Source organism: Lepeophtheirus salmonis, chromosome 3 (genome assembly GCF_016086655.4).
Source record: "Lepeophtheirus salmonis chromosome 3, UVic_Lsal_1.4, whole genome shotgun sequence".
In the NCBI taxonomy this organism is placed as follows: domain Eukaryota; kingdom Metazoa; phylum Arthropoda; class Copepoda; order Siphonostomatoida; family Caligidae; genus Lepeophtheirus; species Lepeophtheirus salmonis.
The window spans coordinates 45,308,914-45,335,899 of record NC_052133.2 but is presented as its reverse complement, the minus strand read 5'-3'; the positions used below and the strand labels follow the sequence as shown (position 1 = coordinate 45,335,899).

At 28.6% G+C, this 26,986-nt stretch overlaps 1 protein-coding gene across 1 annotated transcript in view; it reads right to left on the bottom strand.

Annotated features, from left to right (window-relative positions):
* Positions 1 to 3,403: 3,403 nt before the first annotated feature.
* LOC121115206 (facilitated trehalose transporter Tret1) overlaps positions 3,404 to 26,986 on the bottom strand; it is a 76,420-nt gene continuing 52,837 nt past the window's right edge. The window contains exon 4 of the mRNA XM_071887441.1: positions 3,404 to 5,521. Coding sequence (XP_071743542.1) covers positions 4,080 to 5,521 — 1,442 coding nt within the window. The 3' untranslated portion in view covers positions 3,404 to 4,079. The remainder of the gene's footprint in view (positions 5,522 to 26,986) is intronic.

Genomic DNA, 26,986 nt, shown 5'->3' with positions numbered 1-26,986 from the left:
TGTAAATACGCCTTCTACTCATAATCGAATTTCAATTACTCTTGTCTACCTAGTTCCAACCCTAAAGCCATAGTTATCTTATTAAATAATAACTCCATTGATTAGTTAAAAAAATATTTAATTTGGTTGTATGATTTTCAAAAAATTCCTTTACATAATTTTGTTGTAAACGTTTCTTCATAACTTTTTTAGTTATTCCAATTTTTAGAATTTCCTATAAAAGTAAAAACCCTGTCAATTTCTTGAGAACCCGATAGTCAAACCCTTGTTAACATATACACATTTACTAATTTTTCTTTATATATGTATATTTGAAAAAAATCCTTTTTGTCTACAATCGAAATAAAACAATAAGAGAATGAAAGATAAATAATTATATACTTTCAAAAGAAATTGATGAACTTTCAAACACATATACAATACTTTGGCATATTCTATAAATATATTTGAATACAATAATCAATTAGGAAAGGAATGTAGATATACAATTACTCGTGATAAAAAATAAGGCTTGTATATCTAAATAAAATAGAAGGGGTATAAACAACTCTTTAACAAAAAATAAAGGTAAATAAATAATTAAAATTCAGATTGAATTCAATATAAATAGCATTTAGCTCATGGATGTTTTTTTATGTGTGATCACATAATATCAAGACAAAAAAAAAAGAAAAGAGTTTCAGATCATTAAACTTTATGTTCGTACATTCGAAGTACTTTTTATCATTTCCATGCGTAGGGATTTTAAAGCATATGGTAATGAACTACTTAGGGTTTTTGTTATATTAGCATCTTCGTGGATATAAAAACATAGATATAACATTTTTAACTGTTTGAGCTTGCAAAAAAATGTTATAAAATAAGTCTGATTGTCACATGCAAAATGGATTGTAGGGGAATGGGAAGGAGAGGTCTAATAAACGTTTCTAAAATATTCGTAGGACTGTCATCAATATAATTTAAATATATACCTATGTAGATCATTTGTGAGCGCTATTTAAAAAGCTATTAACACTTTATATAAGACATTGAGAAATAACAAACATAGAAGATGTAAGGCGCGCTTCAGTACTTTGGATTCCCCTAAATTAAGAGTTACATGATTATTTTTGAGCTGGTCCAAGGTAAGTTATTTCCTTTGGAGAAGGCAAATAAATCGGACTCAGCATTTTGAACTCTAAGTCTTACATTGCAAAAAAAGTTGAAATTGAATGATGAACCAATGGATATTTTTGAGTTATGAGGCATATTTATTGCGGTGGCTTTGGGATATGTGGCTTTTGATTTCAAAATTCCAAAGGACAATACTTTTGTTTTAGATATAGCGGTAGATATTGTACAATACCTTCCAAAGAACGCTATAAACCCTATGAAAATTTTAAATCATATTATTAGGGTATTCAATAAACTAAAAAATTGGCACATCATTTGTGACTAATTTCTTATTTTTTAGACGTTTTTTGTTTTTCTTTGTTGCTTTTATTTTATTTTATTATTATTATGGACAGATAAAATTAAAGACTTTATTATTCGTTATTGGTTATGATTTACTCTTGAATTACTGTATATATTTTTAGTGTACTTTTAGAACTATAAGGGTACATTTGGATACTAATTTTAACCTACAATGTTTTTTATATTTTGTTATGAATGTAATGATACAATTCTTACGATATATTCTTTTATAATACATCATGTAAAATATATACCTTTAAAAAATTGAATTTACTAATTTAGAGAAGTGAAAATTGCAGTAATTCTAGTGGCCTTAAATAACACTTTTATGATAATGTGACAATGCTCCAAAATACATCTTAAGAAACTTCTTTGCCTATGATACATTTGTTTTAGCCCTAAAAGATGTCACTTTTGAGTTACTATAGTTGACATTACCTTTGTGTCGTATGTCTTGATTTCTGTCTTTTGCATAATATAATTAAAATTGTTAATTGATAAGCGTTTAATAATTTATAAAACTTTAGCTTGTGGACAAAAAAGTATTGTCATATTCAATCTCATTTAGAATAAAGAATGTTTTAATAATCATTGTTTCGTCACTTGATATATATAACTTTGATCTCCTGATGAAATATAGATCATTAAAAATAAAGAAATTCTTATTTAATAACAATTCAAATATTTTTTCGAAAGAATGCCAACTGGCATAACTTTGAGTAATTTATGCTCACCGATATTCAAGAAATTCCAAAGGGAAAGATTTTCTAGACACGCTCAATAGACGACGTCACATTCATTGTTTTTTATTATCAACCATTTGGATTTACACTACTAGTCCGTTTATACATCAATACAGATTTTATCAGCGTACTGTATTTTATTTCGAGATCCTTTTAGCAATAATAATTTTCATTTCTATACGAAAATAATGCAATCATAGTCCATACCACTGACAGTCTCTAAAACTCCGGATTTAAGCCGTTCAATTTTTTGATTCCTTTAAATTGGAATATTTGTTCAATTATAAGAAAAAATTTTGTTGTGAAAATTGATCAAAAATTAAGAACTCTTAATTAATTTTCAAGGTTACTGAGTAGGGCTTAGTAATTTTTTTAAATCCTTAGTACCTGATTAACTGTTTTTGCTGATATTAATAAAAAAAAATTTATGAGTTTCTTCTAATAACACCTCTAAAGTTAGATATCAATTTTTTTCGAAAAACCCGTGTTTTACAATTTTTTCAATGACACTCTACATTTTCAACGGTATGCTTTTAAAATCCATTGTTTAAATATTTGATTATAATTTTTGAGCCAAAAAATTGACAAATTTATTAAATCAAGGATTTGATACTCATGTATACAATATATGAGCATATGAAATTAAAATTATATGCACTGATTAATTTACATCTGGTCAGCCACATTTCCATATAAGAGTTAAAATGGTGCCGATCAATTGATTAACAGCAAATGTTGTTTATAAAGTTTTCCTACAGTCTTTGATTTAAACATACTCTGTCAACATTATATATTAAAATAATAGAAAACATGATAAATAAACTGGTAATTTTTGGCAAAATGAACTTTTTTTGTTGTGTTATTTTTTAACAGCTACAATGTAAGTAAGTAAGATATTGTGCAAAGTTAAGTCAATGCAGGCAGTGAGATTTAGAATGTTATAAGTATTAATATTCTTTATTAGACTTACTTTAAATGTATTTAATCATAACTAAAGCACTAATAAGAAGTTATCCGTCGATGAATTGGGCAAATTGTTTATCAGTACATCCCAAATAAACAATATTACGCTACGCTTACAATTTAAATTTATGGTGTAGATGTGTTAGATTTTAGATTTACTTCTGCCAAATAATACTAAAAGGTCATGGGTTCTTCTATGTTTTTTCTTTCTCAATGGGATATATAATAAGTTTGTAAGAGATAAAAATATGATTCGTTTATTTGAAATAGTGGAATGAAACTTTTTCGAAAAATAAAAATAAGTGAGTGAATAAATTAGAATTACATAAAGGATGTGTATATATTGGGGTACATACGTATAATCTGACAGGCAAAAAGAAAAAGATAGTAATCATGGATCCTTACGGCAATCATTTTGGCACTTACCATCTTGAATAAAGAAAGAAAAGCTATTATTGTGTACTTTATTGGGGGAAAAACAGTGCAATTTAGTTCTATATAAATTTATAATTGTGTCCAGTTTTTCAGAGATCGGATTGCCAAGGATCCATCTTAATATACATATATTATATTTTGTCATAAATAGATAAATAGGAGCAGAAAAGTAACAACGTAAAATATATCATCATAAAATGGGGCATATCAGAGATTTATTTGTTTAATTAAAATTTAAAATATAAAGTATTAAGGTAACAAGAAAAAGTCTCAAATTTTTTTTACAAAAAAGGCCTATAATATACTTATGCATAGGCTGTCTTTTTACAGAGTGGGCGGTTATTTGGTAAATGTACATATGCATGTCCTTATATAAAAAAAATTTTAATTATCAATGTTGGAAAGTATAAATATAAATTAAAATAATGACAACGAAAGAAAATAAACCCATAAATGATACATAAATAAAGATAACTGATATGATCAATCACAATTCCGTACTGCGTCAAATCCTTCCACAGATTCACGTCGATGAATGTGATTCGAATGACGACGTGCATTTTTGAGCTTATTTAAAGGACCACATTGTCCTAAAATTTTACAAAAGTTCTTACAACCTATTCGTTTGAGCAAAGGATGAACTCCTTCAAAGGAGCGTGCAGTATCTTCCTGAGTTTTTCCTTGAGTCTCAGGTAAAAAGATATATATAAATACAAAACCAAAGATGCACACTATTCCATACAAGTAGAAGGGAACATATGGCCCACAATTGTAGTAAATATCCTTAAAAGTCTTTGTTACAACAAACCACCAAAGGTTTGACGTCATGTTAGCAATGGCATGTGTCCATTTTGAGGATTGAACAGGTAGGATTTCAGTGGTAATCACCCAAGTTAAACTTCCTATGCCAATATTAAAGGCTACTGTGAATATAATGATGAGTGGTAGAGGTATCCATCGAATCTCGGGTGCTAAGGGTTGGTTCTTATCGTTGAGAGTATAGTAAAAGTAAGTTCCGAGAGATAGTTGTGAGGCAGCCATGCCAAATTCTGAAATGAGGAGAAGAACTCTTCGACCCACGTGCTTTTTAAGAATTAAGCCCAGAATGGACGAAAGAAAGTAAGTGACCCCAATGATAAGGGCACAATCCTTAGGATCCAATGAACTTTGAGCCTCTCTGAAAATGTGACCAGTGTAGAAAGTCATGACTCCTTGGCCGGAGAATTGATGGAGAAAGTTAAGAATTAAAATGACTAAAAATGGATAAACGACAGACTTATGGAAGACGTCTCGATGACTAAAGGCGCGTACTGGAGGAACTCGATGACCTGTTGTTTCCTCTACCCCTCTATGCTTTTGATAATCATAATTATCATAAAGAAGGGCATGCAAATTATTATTGTGATAGGCAAGGCGCTCCTTCATGCGGGTCATCTCAATGGTGGCATCGTACTCTTCTCCTCGTACGAGGACCAAAGATTTAAAGGCTAAGTCCTCTTCATCATTACAAACCAACCAGGGTGGACTTTCTGGTATGAAATATAACCCAAAGGTGAAGGGAAACAGGAAGACACATGATGCAAGAGAAAGCCAGTTCCATTCCAAATTTCGACCCATGATATAACATATTAAAATCCCAAGGGCACTAAATACTTGAGGAAGACTTCCACATATGTCTCTAAGAACAGGTCGGCATATTTCGTGAATGTATACAGGAGAAATAGTAATTTCCAATCCAGCTCCAAAGCCAAGAAGGAAACGACCAGTATAGATTTGCCAAATTTGACTGGCAGCCATAAGCAAAGTCCATCCAATAAAAAGACTCATGACTGAAAATGCTAACAAGCTCGCTTTTCGGCCCACAGCATCCATTAAGAACACGGCGCTTAATGAACCAAATAAAGCGCCCAGGGCAAGGAGGCTACCTGAAAAATAAAATGAAACACAATAAGGTTCTGATCAACATATATAAAAGTTTTAAATTATTTTGCAAGTCAAATATTTTTTTTAGAGTTTAATAAATTTTTAATCTTTTTGACCAGATTTGTCCTCTGCGACAAATTCGACAGAGGTACGATAAATAATAGAAAACACATCTGATCATGGTGAGTAATGACAGTTTAGTTTTTTTTTTTTAAATATTTAAGAATCTATTTTTTTCACATTTCTAATTTTAAAATAGTATTATAGTTTTAAAGTGTATTCAATCTTCTTTGCAAACTCCACCAATGGCTTAAGTGTAATAGATTTGTAGACATATTACATCAAATATACATTTATGTTTATGGTAAATGATAAAAATATCAAAGAATATTTTTTGACATTAAGTACTATTTAAGGTTTACGTATCTTGTCTTTTTAAATGAAGTTATGATAAAACTCCTTAAATGACATAGAAACTACGTCATTAATATTGCATTCTTTTTAGTGCCACCCATTTATATGTTGATATGGGCAACCGATATCATTCGCTTATTTCATTATCATCAAAGTTTAGCATTGATTCAATGCTATAACCGAAAGATTATTTGTCTCATCTTTAAATTATTTCATGGATTTATCAAAGTTTCAATAGTCATTTGTATTTGTCTATTTTGACTACTCGATATAAATCTTGTCTATGACGTATGCTTGTATCATTAAGCTTTTCATATCTTTGTCAGTACTTAAATATCTCATTTATTCTTATGCCTTCATTAGTAAACTAGGGCAGGGAATATTTTAGATATACGAAAAATGAAGATTTATATATTTTTTTTATGAAGTACTATAACTTATTTTTTATGAGCCTTGTGAGGGTGAAAAGGCAACTTTTGACACTAGCAAAGAAAGAAAACCACTTCACCCGTTGCTAAATTCTTTTAAATAAGTCTTTTAAGTTATTTTAAACTCTTTTTATATACTTTGGGGCCTCTTATGCCCTTGATGCCAACCCCTCAACGACACCTTTTGTGTGCATGCCAATTGGAAGGCCTGCAGTGTCTGTCATCCTAACACATCCAAAGTCACTGTCAGCCAGCACTGGTTCACCATGACGAGAACTACATCTGTAGGAGGTGCCAAGCCTTTTGCTGCTGCTTGGAAGCTATCATTCCCGATAATGGCTGCTTCATTGGTGATTAAAAGAGCTCCAACATACACACTTATTTTGTTGAAAATATATAATTATTTAATTTAATATATCTTGTTGATGTTTTTTTTTTTTCATATTTTAATGGACCACTCGGTGATAAGAACAAAGAAAGTATTATTTTGGTGAAATATGCATTTTAATTTTCGGGTGGGGCACCCAAGGAAGTATTTGTGTCAGGATTTGAAAGGAAATAATGTGAAATAAATTGTGAATGTTCACCTCTAAATATTATTTTTTAATAATGAAACAAACCCAATCTATTAAAAATCATTATCTATGAATATGAATTTAGTAGGTATGTTTAATGTCAGAGCAAATAAGAGTTTTTATTTGTATGTGCAATGCATAGAGGTATATAAAAATATGCATGCAAGTATGCCTTAACAGCAAGGCAGGGATATATGTACCTAATAGTGTTTTCCCCTTGCCCATTATATTATACATTTTTTTATTAGGAATTCATTATTTAAATTATGAGTTATTAAATTCATTCGTTTTTACCCAGTACTACAATCTTCATAGAGTAGTAGGATGACGTCATTACTTTATTAAAAAACATAAATATGTACCAAGTGCAAAAGGTAATTTTTGCATATATATTTAATTTTACCATTAACTGAGGAGTGAAATAAAAAAAAAACATCATTAGCTGATGAACAACGAGTGCACAGCAAGGAAATAAATAATACATTTCTGATACTCTACATTATGCTAGTAATTATATAAATAAAAATGTTATTTGAGGGGTGAAATAAAAACAAAACATCGTTAACTATTGAGTTAACCGTTACTATGGCGGTAATAGAGTACTATCGCATATAAAACAGTTCTATGAAAAAAAAAAACCCTATAAGTAAATATCAATTGCCCTCAGTGGCATTTTTGTTGAATATTTTCAGTCCTAAGAGTTTCAAAAGGTACGAAAATATAAACATTTTTTTGAGTAAGGTGACAACACTATAGGATTTTTTGAATACAATGCATTTCGTTATAAAATTGTACTATGTTTTTATAACTATTAAATTTTGGAAAGAAAAATCTCGCAAACCCTGTGCGCCAGTGAGAGAGATATGTGTCTAAATGCACGGTACTGCCTCTCTTTTAATACAAACAGCTTAAATATATATGTATATATTTCAATATCTGGAAAAAGAGAACCGTTTTAATAAACTTTTCTTCAAGTTAGGAAAAGAAGAAAAAAATCAATTCTCCTCGTATTATTGCAAAAATATAAAGATTTATTTTTTGATCAATTAATGACATATTAAGGAATATTCTAGATAAAATTATTAAACAGTATTATGAACACAAGTTTCTAAACAATTATTGGCTCTGCGATATGAAAATAGCCTTTGTAAAAAAGAAAACAGTTTTTCATATAAATAAATATATCCGGAGCGTCCCATTTACCCATCTGTGTTTGGCTGTAAGGTATATCTATAAATTAAAACTATTTTCATTATTTTAGAACTTAAAACTTATTTATAAATTTTAAGAATTTATCAATTAAAATATATTTATAATTTATTTAAAAATTTAAGGATTTAACTAGAGAGAAAATCTACATGAATTACTTATAAAAACTAGAAAGAAAATACTAATATAGTGTAAGCACCTATAGAATGCAACGTTATTTCTTAATACTAATCAATGAACTCTCACAATGAAATTTGAATAAAAATGTTGGAGAATGCCAACAGATATCATACTATCAAAAAAAAGTGTTCTGTTTGTTTTTTTTTTTTTAAGTAAAGTCTAATATTTTTGTAAGATCTAAACTTTATATTTGTAATGAAAATCAAGTAATAACGTCGTTTGTAAAGTCCGCGCAAAGTCCAAAAGCAGGGGACACCGGTGCTTATCGAGATTATGTTTAATTGGCAGCATCTCTTGGAAGAACACTAACTGACTTTCAGACAGATTGTTCTAATTCTTTATGTTTGACATTTGTTTGAATCGAGGAATTGGCCGTAAAGATTATGGTAGTATTCGTTTGGATTTGCTAGGAATAGTCCTCATGGACTATCTGGAAAAGTGTAAAATTATTACAATTGCACATTATTAATCGTTATTGGACTGTTTGAAAATCGAGCTGCAATAAAAACAGCCATGGTTGGTCCACAAAAAGTTTTCTACCATCACCCAATTATTTTTTGTCATTTTTTTAAATCACTCAATATCTTTGGTTCAAACGAATGGCAAACAGAAAGTAATAGAGCCATCTTGTAAAAAAGTTTGGGTGTTCTTCCAAGAGATGTCACTCACTAAAAATAACCACAATAATGACAATACAGCCATATCTCAGACTTTGCAAATACTTTCCAAACGACTAACGTAAAATAAGATTTACATCAAAAGAAACTTTCCGGGAAACACCAAGGGGTAAGCGGTGGATTCAAGACAAGCATGTGTGTTAGATGCATATTTTTATACTTTATATCTACATTTAAGATCCCTATATCTGTGATTTATCGAAATTATATTTTCATAATATTCCCTAATAATGATAACTCTTGGTTTGAGAAATATCCACAATCAAAAATTATCATTTGAACAAAAGGAGACTAAAATGGATAATTGAAAATATTTTGATGAAGACCTTCAGGTTTTAATATGATTAGCATAAACATATGGTAAAATAATACATAATAGTAGTTTATGGCTTCTTTCTAAAAATGGACATGAAAAATGATTAAAAACCAATTTAACTCAAAAGAAAATGGAATTATTCTCTAAAACCTTGTGATTTAGTTTTAAATCTATTTGTTTTTTAACACTTCTGAATTACTAAAAGATCCGAGAGTAAATTTAAAAACGTATTTTAAAATTGAGATGGTGTGCACTTTATATGGAGAAACCTTATAGCATTTGTAGCCCAAAATTTCAGTTTTTGTGATCAATGAAGAGCAATATCGTTGATACTATCAAAAATCCTTGATAGCTAAATAATAATAAAATAAGCTTTAAAGGTATTATTTTATAAAGTTGTTTATTATTTTGAAACAAAATTTTATATCTTCACTTTACGAAAAACTATGAATTTTGTCATTATGATAAAAAAAAAAAAGAATTAATTCGACTTTCAAAGAAAAAGTCCATTTTCTGTCATATTTGTACCTTCAAAATATCTTTTTGGATTTGTAAAAATATAAACAAAAGTAATTAAAATATTTTTGAAATTTGAAATCTGAGAACAATATGTTTTTATAAATCATTCTGCTTACCCAACCGGTGAGAGGTAAATTTTTTAGCTTTCTAATTTCAAAATGAAAAACAAAATGTAAAAAAGAATGGTAATGATTTAAAAATCAATCCTAAGCAACATCAAAAATCTCAAAATTATATCTTATGAAAATGTTATATGTAGATTTTTTACTTTACAAGATACCTTCCTTTCCCTAGAATTCATAATTTTGAATTGATTTTTACTCTAGATTCGAGCTAAATTATCTAGTAATGCAGCCCCTATTGCATAATTTTTACTTTCATATTAAATGTATAGGATAAGGACTCAAAATTAGAAAATTTTAAAATTGGTTTTTAGTTCTACATATTTTTATTTCCTGTCATTTTTATGGCCAACTTTTGATGCAAAAGATGATAATTCAACAGTTTCTACACTTTCTAATCGATATGTCCCTCTTTATTCTGAATGCTGGCTTCAATTCAGGGACAACCAGAAGCAAAGCTTGCCTTAAAAACTCCGAGGTCAAGTTGTTCAACTCCTCCGTGATCACAGCCTTCAGGGCATCGATATTCGCGTGGGATGTCTTGTTCATCTAGCTTCGAAGATGCACCAAACAACAAAGTCCAGGGGGTTCACGTCTGGTGGGGTGAAGGTAAGAAGTCCGGCCAGAAGGTAGTAATTTTTCCCTGCACCTTCTTGGACGTTTGTGTGCCGGGTAACAGTCTTAGTTAAATACATAGTTCTCCCAGGGCAACGTCTTCTTCAACAACGGCAAGACAAGGTACTGGATAACCTTTTAGTGGACGTCTGTGTTGACTTTCCCGTTGACTTTGAAGAATAGTAAGGTTTCCGGCTGCCTCCGGACGCAATGACGACGACGACCATGAACTGAGCTGGAAGCTTGGTCAAATGTTCCCTCGACCTGATATCTTGATTCAGCCAAGAAGCAATCTTTTTTTTTCTGTTCAGAGCCGCAATCGACTTGCCCCCCTGTTTTGCTAGTTTATCAGACATTTTTGATAGCACAAAAGAAATGTCAAATTATATCTTTTTGGCAGTTCTTTTAAATGACGACAAGTATAAAATTGTCAGATATTTCAAACTAAGGCTAGACGCTCTCAAAGAGGATTCTAATTTTTTAGTCATTACCCTCATTAAACCTAAGTAAAGTACAAGGACGATAGATGAACAACAATGTGGCATGATGATAAAAAAGTGGATACTTGTATGTAGTGGTGAATTAATAAACCTATCGACTGTCATCGGTTAATTTTTTTGCCACTCAAACAATAAACAATATTTGAAAAGTAATGTTTAAAATAGATAAAACAATTTTCATTTTAATGACTTTGATTGCATACAAAAAATTGCATTAGTTTACCGACAACTGCATGATGCTTAGTTTATCTTTTAATGTTGGGAAAAATAAATCCTTTCTTTGGAATGCCCTTCCAAAAGTTATACCTAATTTTGCTACTAATTTATCATATATTGATTTTAGTATTTATAATCGTACAAAATAAACAATTTCTTTTTCCATTTTTTCTGAGCAAAAGTAATAAATTTGTCATTTACAGGGTACCAGTAATCCCACAGTAAGAAAACCATTTTAAAAAAAAAGTTAATATTATATTCTGAGAACACTTTAACTATTGCCTTCACTTAGTTGTATGATTTTCATATTTAAAACATTTGCAATTATCGTAAATGATTATAAACTATATATTGTTAATATTTTATTTTACGTAATTTTAAGACAAATTCTACCAACCGGTCCCAAAAACAAAAATAAAGTTTTTTTTTTTATATTTTTCGAATTTTTTCGTATTTTGAAGTATTATTGCTTGAAAATCCCAATTTTTAGTTTTTCGACTTGTAATATCATTTTCTATATCATGTTGAAATATTGACAAATTTTCCTAAATAACCAGATACAAAACATTGTACACACCAACAAAAAAAAATTTGAAAAATGTTACCAGTTTTCAAAAAATAGAAGTTATATTTTAAATATTTAATCAATAATTGCACTATCTAAATTATATACCTTTATATTAGTTGTTATAAACTAAGTTTTCTCTTTTCCAGAGGAAACTTTCATCTCTGTGAGATTTTAGACACAACAAATATCAAATTTTTGGAATCCGTGCATTAGATAGAAAATAAATAAATAAAGTGAACTTTAAGTAACATATTAAATATTTTAAGAAAATAATATTAATTTTTGTCTATTTACAAAAAACTTTAAAATGAAGTGGTAAAATGCACCAGTTAACTTAAAAGATTCAATTATATAATAAAATAAGTTTCCCTAGCAAGATGTCGCTTTTTTGTTATCATAGATGACGTAACTTAATAATTTTCCTTCCTGATCTATGCAAATTTTCTTTTCATGTGTTTATTACTGAAAACAGTACATTCTTGGAGGTTATTTTGTTATAGAGTCATATTTAAATATACTCAACGCCTCTAATGAGCAAAAAAATATCACATAGCCATCTTTATTTCAACCAATTTTAGTTGCATGATTTTAGTTTACAGGGTGGAACGATAAAATTGTAGCCTTAGTATAAACGATATAATTCCATTTCTGTTTGATGAAACATTTTTTTGTACCAGACCATTTCCTAATTAGCTATTTTTTTACCCCTCCCAAGCGCAATATGAGGATTCTATCATGTCAGATATATACATATGCTCTCTACCGATATAAGTTATGACAACGGAACCATAGTTAGAATAATTGCTGGATTGCCAAGAAATAAAGGGCCGTACCCATCGTGATAAAAGAAAAGGTATCCGCCCTCGGTTATCGTCTTTGTTGTGGTTTCATATAAGGGTCACATTATGCCACTTCACATATTATAAATCGGCTTAATGTTTCAGACCAAAGCAGGTCAGATAACTGTCATCCGCTTAATATTCGCGGAGCACTTGCAGCCTCTTGTGGAAAAGGTACACTTCTAGTTCTGGACATGCATCGAAGCGGTGATTGAGAATAATGGCGTATACATTCAATATATTTCAATTCTACTACAAAGTTAAGTTACCTGAGTTGATTTTCCAATGAAAATATATAAATAAAGTCGTACTGTTGTTTTCTTTAGGGCAATAATTTTATCGTTTCACTCTGTAATTATTTGGTTTCAACTATAAAATTTCTTAGGACAGAGGTACCAGAACAATTAAAATAATAAAAAATCATGTAATTTAATATTACAACTAATAAAAAATACCAATTGACGTAACCAAGATGAAAAAATATATTACCCATGACTAGGGATTGAACTTTAGCAAAGTATAAGGCAAATAAAACTGAATTTGTCCTCACACAAACCAATCCTTTGTCAATGTCTCAGAGTCATAACTAATCAAAGTTTTTGTGAATTATAAGTGTATTTTTCACCAACTTAACTTCAAAATAAAAAAGTTAATCCACTTCTTGTAGTTCTGTTAAATTTTTCATAAAAAGTGACAGATTTCATATATACGAGGAAAATTACAGAACTACTTTTATTTTAATACTAACTTCTCCAAAAACACAAAATACCAAGTGTTCACGGAATCAATCTTAAATGAAACTTAAGATAAACCTCGTCAAGCCTTGACACTTGATGGAAATATTGTTAATATAGCATTTTCCATTTTAGTATCTCTTTTTATTTTTATCACCACCATCCATGAACAGATTCAATTATTTGTTAAAATAGCTGAGTTCATCAAGGTTTCTTTGTCATTGGTTTTTAACTAGTAAAAGTTCATGTATTAGTATTTGACTAATGTTTTGAGTACAAAATGAATCTTTCTTAATTTTAATTTCTACAATATGTTTATCATTTTGCATATTTTATGTTCGATCATAGTAGATACTATTATGAAAATCGAAGGAGCGTGATTTTGGCAAACAAAGGAATTGTACAGCTTTTGTAAAAAAGAAGCTTAGCATAATTTTATGAATTCTATAGAGATTCAAGGAGGAGTATATTTTTATTCTCTTTAAATTTGATTTTAAATTTCGTACCGCAGCTTGTACACATTTTGGGACAATACAAAGTTTCCAAGAACAAGACAGCTGTTTCAAGTCAACGTATTTGACTCTTGTTGTTCGTATATAGAGCCCATATAAAAAATTATAAAGTTATAGTTTTTATACGAAGATAAAATTATGAATAAACCAGCCATTGAATAGTAGTAATATATTTATATTAAATTTTGAAAAAATATTCATTTATTCCTAGAAGTCTGGAAAGTTGTGTCTCAGGAAGGTCTGGGTCTTAACGGTGGGATGACACAGAGAAAAAACGTTATTGCAAATCAGCGAAACTTTGTCTGAATTTCCTACCAACTGGGTTACCTTGTTCTGTTCAGAGATAGTCTTGCTGTCGTTCTCCGTGATTTTGTACCAATGGCTTACTGGATAGAAAACTCTTTTTTTTTTTGTATTTGGAGTATTTTGTTCTATAGGAGTTTAGTCCGAGGGGCTTTTGTACACCAGGGTATTATTTGCCATGTTACCTCAACCCTTCAATGGATAATGTCCCATATATGGAACACACCGAATCTTGGCTAATTATGTAGTAAGTACTGGGGTTTTTCTTCCCAAAATAATAACTACATGTGAGTATATCATAATGAAAGTGCTTGTTTATTTATGTCCTATTTATTATTTTTTATCATTAAAATAGTGGATCAATTATGAAGTTGGAAGATTTTTACAAAATTAATTTTTCAAAAAGGAGTACTTAAAATTCAATTGATCTTTTATTTATCACGATGAAAAAAATTAGCGGGTAATTTGATATCACAAAAAACGTAGGAAAATTTAATATTAAAATTTCGTCAACCCATTAATTGCATTTCGAAAAAATAAAGTTTGGCCATATATGGCACAATACGAGTTAAGAATATTTTGATTAATTTTATTTGTGACATATACAGGCCATGCCAGGTGTTGTCTAGAAATAATAAATGTACTTTTTTTTTTACACAAAATAATATTAATACCTTTGCATCATAATTTTGTAAAGAACAGACGGGTTCATTTTTTTTTGTCGTATAGTGGAAAAGTTATCTGATTATGGAATCTTTGTTGATAGATTTCAATTTTGAAAATAGATTTTAATTTTCTAAATAGGTTTTGATTTTGTAATTAGATTTTAATTTTCTAAATAGGTTTTAATTGTGTATATAGATTATATCATTGTAAATAGAACTTAATTTAAATTTTTCAAATGCTTACTACGAAGAAAAAAATAAAAATAGATTAGTTATTTATTTGATAATTTAAAAATTAAAGCGAAACTGAATGTGATGAAGAATACACCAACTTGTAGAATCAAATTCAAAATTTGTCACCTCCCTCTATAAGATTCAGATGACGAAAAATACGAAACTATTCTGCCTTTTAGAAAATTGTACATTAGATATTGCTGAAATTAGTTCATTTTTCAGTATATCCTTCTTAAAAGCATACCAATGGATCAACTTGTAGTAGTATAGTGTCATTTTTCAAAGTCTGCATTGACATTCCGAATGAGATAATGGAACTCAAGACACCTTATGATTATTTCATATTCCTTTTTTCAGATGAACTTATTGATCTAATTGTCCAAGACAGCCAATATATTAATTGTCATATTAATATAAAGTAGAGAGATTGAAATAGATTCTAGAGACATCCAAAAATTATTTGTTTAATTTTGTAGATCCATTTACCAAAAACTAGAGACAACTGAAGCTAAAGTATTGACAATGTTATAATTCAATAAACTATGTCTTGATTTTATTTGAAAAAATGAGATAATATTTAGATTTGACAATAACGAAAATTTTCACACATACTGTGAATCAAAATTAATAAATTAAGCTCTGTCCTGTGATTAATATTATCAAAATAACTGGTACACAGCTAAAATATTAAGCAAAGTTAAATGGAGTCTAATTACATAGAACATTGCCGATTACTCTTATTATATTTAATGATTTAAAATTTACTCGTTTTTTATCAAGGTTTAGTGAATTTAATTAACTGTTTTGCTTAAAAGGAGTTCCTTTGTTTTTCCTTTTGATTTCTTGGATTCTTCCTTTTTCCATGTGACAACTGAGTATTTAACAATTGCTACAAAATTATGACATCGTAAGAAATCGTTAAGAAAAACATTTTTTTTTTAAATTACAAGCCTATGTTGTTAAAAAGATTTTAAAATAAAGATTAATTCTTTATCGATATACAATGATTCATATACATTTTTATTTATATACTATTTAAGTGTTCAAAATGGGTAGAAAGCTAACTGTGTTATAAAAAGGATGAATACTAACTGAAGGTTAATTTGAATTTCTACATCAACTCTTTGTCACTTCCAGTCAAATCATAACACGAGTACTTCCTAAGATAATTTAGTAAATATAGATTTAAAATGAATATTTAGTCATATGAAACTTTAGAAGTCCTTCGTTGTTGTTTCATATGATAAGTGATGTGCCAGGAGAAAAACTCTTAAATTGATAATGGATTTATATAAAGTAAATAAAAAAAGCAACAAAAAACTCGACTCGTGGGCATACAAAACCGTGATTCACTCGCAACATGTCAAAATCTCATAACCCTTCAAAAATCCGGAACTTGTCAAAATTTGGGATTCTTTGTTTTTCTTTTTGAAGCCCAATAGTACATGTAAATCTTTCTAGTGGGACTTCTTTTCTCTGTTAAATTTAGAATCTATGTTTTTCCAGAAGCATCACTTTGTTGACTTTTGTGTAATATGTAGTCTTAATTCCAGTTCGTTTTATAGTAGTCTTTGTTTGAATATCTAGCAGGAGTACTCGACTATGATTGAAATAATGCATTTCGTTAAGCACACACACTAGAGTCCTCCTCTGACCTATAGTCTCTTTTGATATAGAATAATAAATATTTCTAAATGCATGAGGGACGGGTCGCTATTAAATATAAATTTGAATGCTCAAATCTGGTTTTTACTCCACTAGCAGCAAATTTGTTTATGCTGTTCCCTTGAAATTTAAGGATAAATATCAACCCCATTCCTTTTGAAGCATTTCAGGAATAGGGATTAATTTTGTATTTATCTTTTTTTTAAAGAGTAGTTCCCTCTTAAAATGAATTTATTGGTTAAGTTTTTATTTGTATTCCTAATTGAATAAGTGTAGTAATTGATTGGCCATTAAAAATTTTAATGAAGAGGCATTTAATAGTGAAGTTGATCCGTTATGTGACTCTATCAAAAACAGTTATAATAGGTTTTTAATTTAAATTATGGAAATCAATCATCTCCATCTACCCATACTCTGTTAGAAAAGGAAAAGGAAAAAAATAACATGTTTTAGATTTTTTTACTAAATCTAAGAAATAGGAAATATTGGTATTAACAATTTATATAATCCATTGTTTCAATATATTTTTTAAAAAGTCTCACTTTTTTTAGTTGCGAGTTTTTTAGTGTTTAAAAAGTATTTAGAGCGAGTATTCATACAAATAACAAGTATACTATCGAATAACAAGTATAGCTTGGAATTTTGTTTTTTTAGAAACTCAAAAATACTCATGAAACAAAATTCAGCTCGCGGCACATTACTACATATGATACTATTTTATTTATCAGAGAAACAATAGAGTATTTTTATACCATTCTCTTTGCTACTAATTAATTAATAATATTAAATAGTAGTTGAAGAAAATAGTATTGTACTTTGTAGGCTATTAAAAATATATTATTTTTAGATAATTATTAAACAAGATATGTACTTTATAACACGTAAAAAACATTATTAAACACCATAATAATTAATTACAAAGTTATTTAATAACTCAGAAAAAAATGAAGTATCATTTTTAAAAAGTTGGATAGAGTGAGATAACTAATAATGTACACACAAGATATTACAAGGATATTTAAGTCTGAAAAGTAGATAAACATCCTTAAAAAAATGAGCGTTAATTTTGAGTTTTAAAGTCAACGTGCCTTGGTCATAAAATTAATTGTTAAATAAATAAAATATGTCTGCATGCAAAGAACAGTTATTAAAATATATATATCAATTATGTATAAGTCATTTATGATAAGTAATTCATGTTTAGATACACTTAATTAATTCATGACGACCATGAAAATCGAAAGCTAAATATTCTGTAAAAACTATTAAATGGGAAATTATAAACAAGAATACAGGAAAAGTAGTTAATTTTCACAGGGAAAAACGTGAGAAATGGATTATAATCAATAAATATTGATTATTTGCTTAAATACTAGATATACCCTTGAGCTTTCAATTTTTTCTCAACTTATCTAGTAATTTAGGTTTTTAATCAATATCTTTTTTCAAGTCATATCAAATAGTATATCTAGTCCTCATCTCTTTGTTCATATGTGATTTGTCAATATAAAGTCAAGCTGTAATCCTTCTCGTGAAAATCGATCATTAAAATATAATAATCGATGAAATTATTGTTCTTTAAATAAATTTACAATTCGCTTTTGATTTGTTCGGTCACATTTTTATAATTTATTTTGAAAGAAATATTCAAAATTATTGATTTTTTTTTAAATTTTAGAAGGGAAACATCAAAAAATTAAAATCCGGGAAAAAATTGTTGGATCATTTGTTATAAAGTAAAATATCTTTAAAGAGAAATGTCCTATTTTTCAAAAAAAAAAAATTTTATATAATCGTGTTTTTATGTGTTCAAACACAAATACAATCTTCTAAGAAATGAATTGGAGGATTGGTAAGGAGATAAATAAATAGCTTAGGGCTTCTTAAAATGTGAGACATGTACCTTGTTGATTCAGCCCATGACACTTGGTTTTTTTACACTACAAAGACTTCAACGCCCAACCCAAGGGCTTGAAATTATTTTTTGTATTAGAGAGGTTCCTTGGATATATTGGATGAATTGGCGTTTGTTTTTAGGAATCCCATAATACCCATTGGCCTATTCAATGGTGGATGGTGTTCAATCATATTTTAAGAGGCCCTAAGCTATTTATCCTCCTCCTCCCGCCCCTCCCTACCAATCCTCTCGAAGTGTTATTATTCATTATGACAAAATACAAGCAATTTTCATGGATGACAATTTTCACCAGGGGAATTTTCCACGGACAATTTTCTCAAGGGTGGTTTTTCCAAAACTAATACATTATTCAAATTTATGCAAAAATATCCAACTTATTCCGTTAGCCGAAAAAAATAAAAGGAAACAGGCGTCCCTCTCCGTCTTCAATAAACAAGTTTAATTTTTGAATTTTCCTATTTGATTAATACAGGGTGGGCAAGCTATCTATGCCGTGAAAAATATTTTTTTTCTAAATCTATTTTCTCTTCAACCAGTAAAAAAATTGAAAAAAATCATATTCTGAAAGATTGAAAATTCCCTAATATTTTTTTTAATAAAATTACCTCCAGCCTCAAATATAGTCTATTTACGAGGGCAAAAGCGCAAGCAAGCATTCATCATTTTTTCCTTTGCAAAATCCTGGAATTCCTTCTTAATCCGATGATAACATCGTCTTTTTTTTTTCTTTTTTTGCAGGTGGTTCAGTTGATCTGTCGTTTGATTAGAACAGGAACAACGAATTCGTTAATTTATTGTGGCAGGCTTACAATGCTATCTAACAAAATTAATCAGCTTCCTTAATGCCAGCGTTTCCACATGAGAGTGCACAAATCTGACAGTATAGATAGCTTGCACACCCTGTATATGGGAACTTTTATTTATATTTTATTTGACACAACAATTATAGATGATAATAATGCACAAAATTCGTAGTAATTTAGGATACAAACGAAATGTGTTTACTATTTTCTTTCAATGTTTTATTTTACAAACGTCCGGATGATTTTGAAATCATTTTTTATCATTTATGAGACAAACGGTATATCACAAGCAATATATGCAACAAAAACTCTTTTTTATTTATCTTTTCTTGTGCAATATATGTAGACATTTTATTCAGTTTTATTGTAAAATTGTTCTAAGAACACCTTTAATTTGAAAATCTGTATTATGGGTTTTGTTTTTCATCAACTATTTGGAACTCAACTGAATATATTTAAACACCATCAACATGACATAGGATATTTTGAAGAAAAAAACTATAATATACCAGTTAATACATTGAGAAAAAATATATCTCTGCACATCGAGAGGAATACTAGTTTTCAAAGAATTAAAACAGAATGGTAAACATTATAACTGATAAATATTTCATAAATAAATGTTTCAATGTGTTTGCAAACATGACATAAACCGTTTAAAGTATGAACCATAGTTTAGCGTACAAAAACCGTCTTAATAACAACCACAGTAACCAATATTGAACTACTGGTGTCCCCTGGGTTGAAAAGGGTTAAAGCTTATTTAGCAAGAGCCTGGAATTACTTTTAGATATTTGGTGTCGATGAAAAGACAAAAAACTAACTTTTTTTATATAACATTGACACGTAATTCCCTTTCCTCTATTTTTTTAAATTAAGGCACTAAGCTTTAGCTACACACCCTGAGTGGTACATTAAAAACCTGAAACCTTTGAGTTTTCAACTTCAACAAGATATAATTTATTAATTAACATTGGAATATGTCCAACAAAATTGGAATATAAATACACAAGGCTCTTTTTAGTAACTTTATTGAAGGTTTGAAATCCAAACATCTCTTGCATAGACCCTTATGGACTTGAGAGGATTGCCCAGGTCTGTTTTCTTTAACTCCTCTAGGTCCAGTTTGGCCTTTTTGACCGAGCCATTCTTCCTCTTTAAAATTTCGGAATTGTTGAAGGCGTAGACTGGGGTCCTGAATACGCCTGACTGTTTTCATTGCAAGAATATAAATTTTTCGATCACGTTCGAATGTCATTTTCTCGACGTAAGTCTGAGAAGTCTAGAATGTTTTTTTTGTAAGAAATAGATTATGTTTTCATTTATCGAAATATGGATTAATTTCTTCACTCAAACTTCATTAATTATTAAGTATTCATTTTTCAATGGACCAGCCGGTGGGACAATATTTAATTGATAAAAGGAGAACGAATAAGATATTTTAATTAATATTATTAAAATATTACACAGCTGCTCATAAACATAGAAAAAATATATCAAATTTTGAAATATAACCAGATAGGACATTTTCACAAAAAAACTTTATTGTCACAAGTTTATTAAGAAGGTAATTACTAGTTTAAATGCAATATTCATCATTTAGAATTTAAAAACCCTATAGGATGACTTTCCACGGAACATTTTTCCTTAGTAAGATGTAAAACCTAGGCAAATGTCAAAACTAAATAAATAAATAGAAAAGATTTGCAAGATGATCCCATAATAAACAAATAGCTTCAAAAAAATAATAATAAACAATTCCAAAAGCATGGGCCGACGTCACTCGATAGGCAACGTGCTTAGGAGAAATTCATCTCTTGAACTCAATGTGCGTAGGGCATGTCTTGGTCGTTCCTAATGAAAGAAATATACAAAATGTTTACAGACTTCCAAGAAGATTCCTAGGTCAGACGGTGTAATTGTAATATTGTAATATTTACTTAAACTCAGTCCAACTTCATCTGACTAATTAAAGGAATATTAATAAAAGTGTTACTGCTATTCAAATATAATTTTGCTGGTGCTCAGTTAATGGGTATAATTTACAAAAAGATCAAATGAAAAAATTTAATTGTACAAGATCTAAAGATTCGTTAAATTTTTGTGGCAATCATGATTCAAATTTAGGACTATTAAATGAAATTGTTCGGTTGTGAACTAAACGAGTACCAAGGTATTCATATAACTATTTGTTATAAGAATACTACTTCATAAACAGAGGTATGATTCATGTCAACTATGACGGAAAGCACAAGAAACATGCCTCTTATATAAATATAATAATTTGTGTATATTTCTCCCTTGATATGGCATTCATGATTAATATTAGATTATCTGATAGTGTTGTTCTGTATACTAGTACTTCAGTAGTATAGTTGTACTGACGTATTGAAAGTGGTATAATAGTGAATTTTTATTAAAATTACTCAATTACGTATCAAATAAATTGCTCTGTCAATGACACAAACCTCAAAAATTTTAAACTAGAATTCATCGGAAGAAATAAGAAAACAACTTGCATTTTTTAACCCTGTATTAGTGAACATCTTTTTAGAACCCTGTTAGAAAACTAGCTAAAAATAAACCATACCTAAAACTTTTTTAATTGAATGATAAATAGTTAAATAAATATGTCATTTTTTTCACTGTTCCAAAATCTTATGCATTTTTTAGCTCATCCGTGTATTTGTTAGTTTGCAAACTGAAGAATGGATTTCCTTTTCCTAAGATGCTGTCGATATTATGTACTATATTACTGCCTTTCTACAATATACAAACCTGATTAAATATTTGTGTTTGCACTTAAAAGACGTAAAGTAACCTTAAGGATTGATTGCAGAGTTATAATTGTTTGTCCGTGTTGGACAAAGAGTACATTAAAGATCGAAATCGGATTTTATTCTAGCCAATGTCTATTAATATTTCCTTATCGCCCAACTTCCTGGCCAAAGCTGCTTGCAGCTTATATAATGAAACATCATTACAGCTACGCTCTTTTTCTCCTAAGAATTCGTTAAATTATCATAATTACCTCAATGATTTTCGGTTCCTAATTTTTTAACATGCCCAAAATTATTTCAATTAGCATCACTGCTTATAATTATAATTATTTTATTTATTCTAAAGTACCTACTAAAAGATACACACATAATATTACACAGATATTCAAGTCTATGGAGAAAATACACATCTCAGAAAAGTAACAGAGGTTTAAATTTGAGTTCTATTTTTTTCTAATGTGGAAGTATACTACTTTCATGGAATTGATTTTCAATTCCATAAATATATATTTGTGGAAACTACGAACAATTCTTGAAATGTATTTTTAAATTTTGTATAATTAATTTATGATAAGTAATTCATGTTTGTATACCTTTAATTAATTCATGACGACCATGAAAATCCAAATGTATAAATAACAATATTTTTTCTTCAATACATTTTGTCATGGGAAATTTTAAAAAGGAATCAGAGAAAAATACTTAGTTTTCTTAGAGAAATCGGAAGAATTGTAATCAATAAAAATTAATTGGATAATAAATTAAATAATATACGAATGTTGTATGAAATGTTGTATTTTTAACAATGATATACGATAGTTTTCCTGAATTTATATTTTATTTTACATCCTAGTCTCCTTGTCTCTACGTAATTCTCCCAGCGATACTTCCATCTCTGTAACCTGTCAAAATGTTACTAACTGTTCATGAGAATTTCTTTGTGTGTTCATTTGCTCCATATTGGATTGTGTTGGACGTGTCAATTTTAAACACAACAAGTCTTTATATTTCGACCATTGTTTGAATTTATTAAAAGGTTACACGTTCAAAAATAAATATTTAATGATATATCCATACTGGAACTTAACACTCACACCAACTAAAAAAACGACTGTTACATAACAAATTCACGCCCACATTGCTTGAAATTTTGGGGAAAAGCAACATTTCGAAACTCACAGCCTAAAAAAAATCATATAATCTTTTTTTTTTTAATATAATAGCAAAAAATAGGAATGTCTTTCTTCTCTTTTTTTTTCATATCACTCTGCTTTTATGTAGAGATGCCACATATTTACTTAAGTTTTTGGTTCTAGGTCTTTATTTGTTGGATTCATTTGGTTTTAATATACATCATGACAATAATTTAAAAAAAAAAGACTTGTTTCAATTCGTTACACATATAAACTCTAATAATATACAGCTAAATATACAATAAACCACGAAAATAATTTTTTGCGATATTTACTAAACCAAAACTGTCATTTTTCTATATAAAACACACTGGGTTTTTGTTATAATTGCATAATAGTTTTCAATCCTCCTGCCATTCAAAGAGGTTAAGAAATTATCCTTGTTGAATTTACCTCCATAAATATTATCCAGTAAAATATTATTTTTTTCTAAGCATAATTTAATATCGAATAAAACCAGAAAAAATGGTCTGTCGTTTTTAATTTTCCGAACACATGACATACACCTCTCTTGTCTTTATAAAAAAATTTCTCCCCTTCAACAGCTCCGTAAATTTTGTATCTATGAACCATTTCTCTGTAGATATATATATTTATAAAATTTCTTAAAAGTATTTATTCACATATGAATGTCCCTTTTCATTATTCGCCATTTTAAATAGTCCTTAAAAAGCTCCAAAGTGGGAATTTGGTAGAATTTTATAAATATGGGCACCACTACAAATGAAATCCTCATTCTGTAGGGAAGAATGGGGTGGTACACCCTATTTTTTGAGAAGAGAATTGGGGATAATGGCATAATTCAATGTTGGACTTAAGTAAAATTTTCGAGTTGGTTGTGTTCGAGATTTCAATTATTGAAGTAAAGTCAACTTCAAGTGAGGTGATTACATTCATATTTTATTTACTGATTCTGAAAACTAATTTGATATCAAGAAAATACATACATAGGGGAATTTAGATTGTTTACTAATAGGATAAATATTTATATTTACTTTAATACGAAGTTGACTCACGTTTAGTCACTCATAAAGGAAGTTTTTTCAAAAAGTAGATGCATCAGTTCTGATAATCATTGAATTATCTACGCTTTAATACTAAATTAATCGAAATATTTGTAATTGGCATTGTAATTAATGATGTTTCTTTTCTTTGGAACTATTTTCCCATAAGATGGGAAGATGTTTCATTAAAACATAAGTTGCAGATATTGATAAATAACTAATGTATATTTTAACCTTTTTTTAATAATTTTTAATTTATTTTCTTACAATCAATATCTTAATTTATAAAAGAACCGTTGGATATTCTACACAGCTCTAACTTTTGAAATAATTGCATTTATATAAGTTAAATATACATTTGGATAACATATTTCGTTCCAGAATAAAAAATAAACTAAAGGAAAATATGTTCAGATACTAACTAGCAATAGTTAATATAAAATAGAATTAAAAGAAAGTTTTTAAACGGACTTTTAATAAAATAATTTTTAATCGATTGGTTTATGACTAAGAATGAAAAAAAAAGTAAGAAACAGTTTTATAAATTAATAAACATGAGGTTAAAGATAATAATATTTTTACAAAAAAAGGATAAAATCTTATTTCGATTATATTTATAAAAAAAAATCTACAAAAGGATATTATGCTACATTGTAACTATTGTTATAATACACGCAACCTCACCAAACCTGAGGGGTACTTAATTGATTCTTAAAATTTGAATAATGTAATGAATATTTCTTAAAAAATTCAACTCCTAATTGGACCTTAGCTAATGATTCTATTGTATTTATTACTTTATATAGTACAAGCAACCTCAATCATGGGGTACTTAATTAATTCTTAAAATTCGAACAATATAATGAATGTTTCATGAAAAAAAAGATATTCTATTTTGAAGTTTTCATTTTTTATTATTGACTAAAGAAGAAGAAGATTGAACTTCAAAAAGTCCTCGATAGTTCAAAGTTACATAATTTTTTTTTTTCAATTGAAAATTCGTTAAATCCTTATAACTGACATACTGTAAGGTTTCAATAAAAATTATTTGGAAATATCTATGCAGATTTGGAAAAGGGATCTATTGATTCGACAAAAGTTTTTTGTTCATTGAAAATATCGGGAAACTCTTGAAAATGGACTTTACTTACATTACATTTAAAGAAAACGTGACTTTATTGGTCCCTAAAAGAGTTTCTGTAACGGAATTGCATGTAATTTTTGTTGGAAAATCTTCTTTTAAATATTATTAAGTTACTCTTAGTGATGCAGAAAAAGTTATTTTCGTTATGTTCATCCGGAGGGAAAAATGCAGTAATTGATATATTTTTATTCATTCTACATTTCAGGGAAGTTTTTAAATCGGTAACATAGAGAAAACGAGACCCAAGGGACGGTGATTGTCTTTTCAGCAACTTAAATATTTACCATGAAGTCTCGCGTTGTTTTAGAAAGTGTATTTTTATAGAAATTGACATTTCTATCATTCAAGTAGGTTTACAGGAAATTAATTAAAAACTTTTTGTCATTTAATATATTTTAAAGAGCGTTTGTAGAATTTCATGAAGTGGCTACGTTTACAAGATAATATTTCTGAAATAATTTACTGTGGCTTGTGCATAATTCTCTGACAGTGTTCATGAACTTTTAAGCTGGATATCCTCTTCTGAAGATAGTTCCCTTGTTCACACATTATACATTAATTGAATTGAGTCTTTTATATTATTTATTAATTTTTCCATTTTAGATGTAGAACTTTCTTTATGTTCTCTAGGTCATTGGTGCATACTGAGGTCTCCTTTTTATCTAGCAAGAATAGACAATTTCCGATATTTCTCGTTACGGTCACCTTATTATCATGATATGATTTTTTTTTGGACTGGAGGTTTTATAGAGTTTAATTAAAGGAATATAATCGAACTGAATGGAAAAAAATTGAAAAGAAGTTAAAAAACTATGGAATATGTGGAAGTTTTAATAAAAGTGAACCGCCGACTGCGCCACTTAAAGTAATCTATAGGACTTTGTTTTTGTAACTGAATATATACAATATACAGGTAAGAAAGTATAAAAGGGTATTGTAATAATGATAACCATACCAGTTTACAAGAAAGACTATAATACATACTTTCTAATACTAATACCATAAAAATAACAAATAATATTTACTGGAAACGACAACTTAATGTTGTTAGGATTATTTCAAAATAAATATTAATTTTGACCCGTGGAATTATATTCTTACGAGTATTTTTTTTCATTTCAATTGATATTTATAAATGAAAATAGATAGAATAGTCCAAAAAAGATGAAAACATAATATAGCATAATTATTATTATTGATCAACTCCATAAAATATAATAAAATAACCTTTTTTATCACTTTTTAATTGAGTTTGCTAAGTGCATTATAAATAGGATGTTTACGAACGGAAGGCTACTAAAATAATTTGTGTTACACTTGAGCTTGAGAGAGTG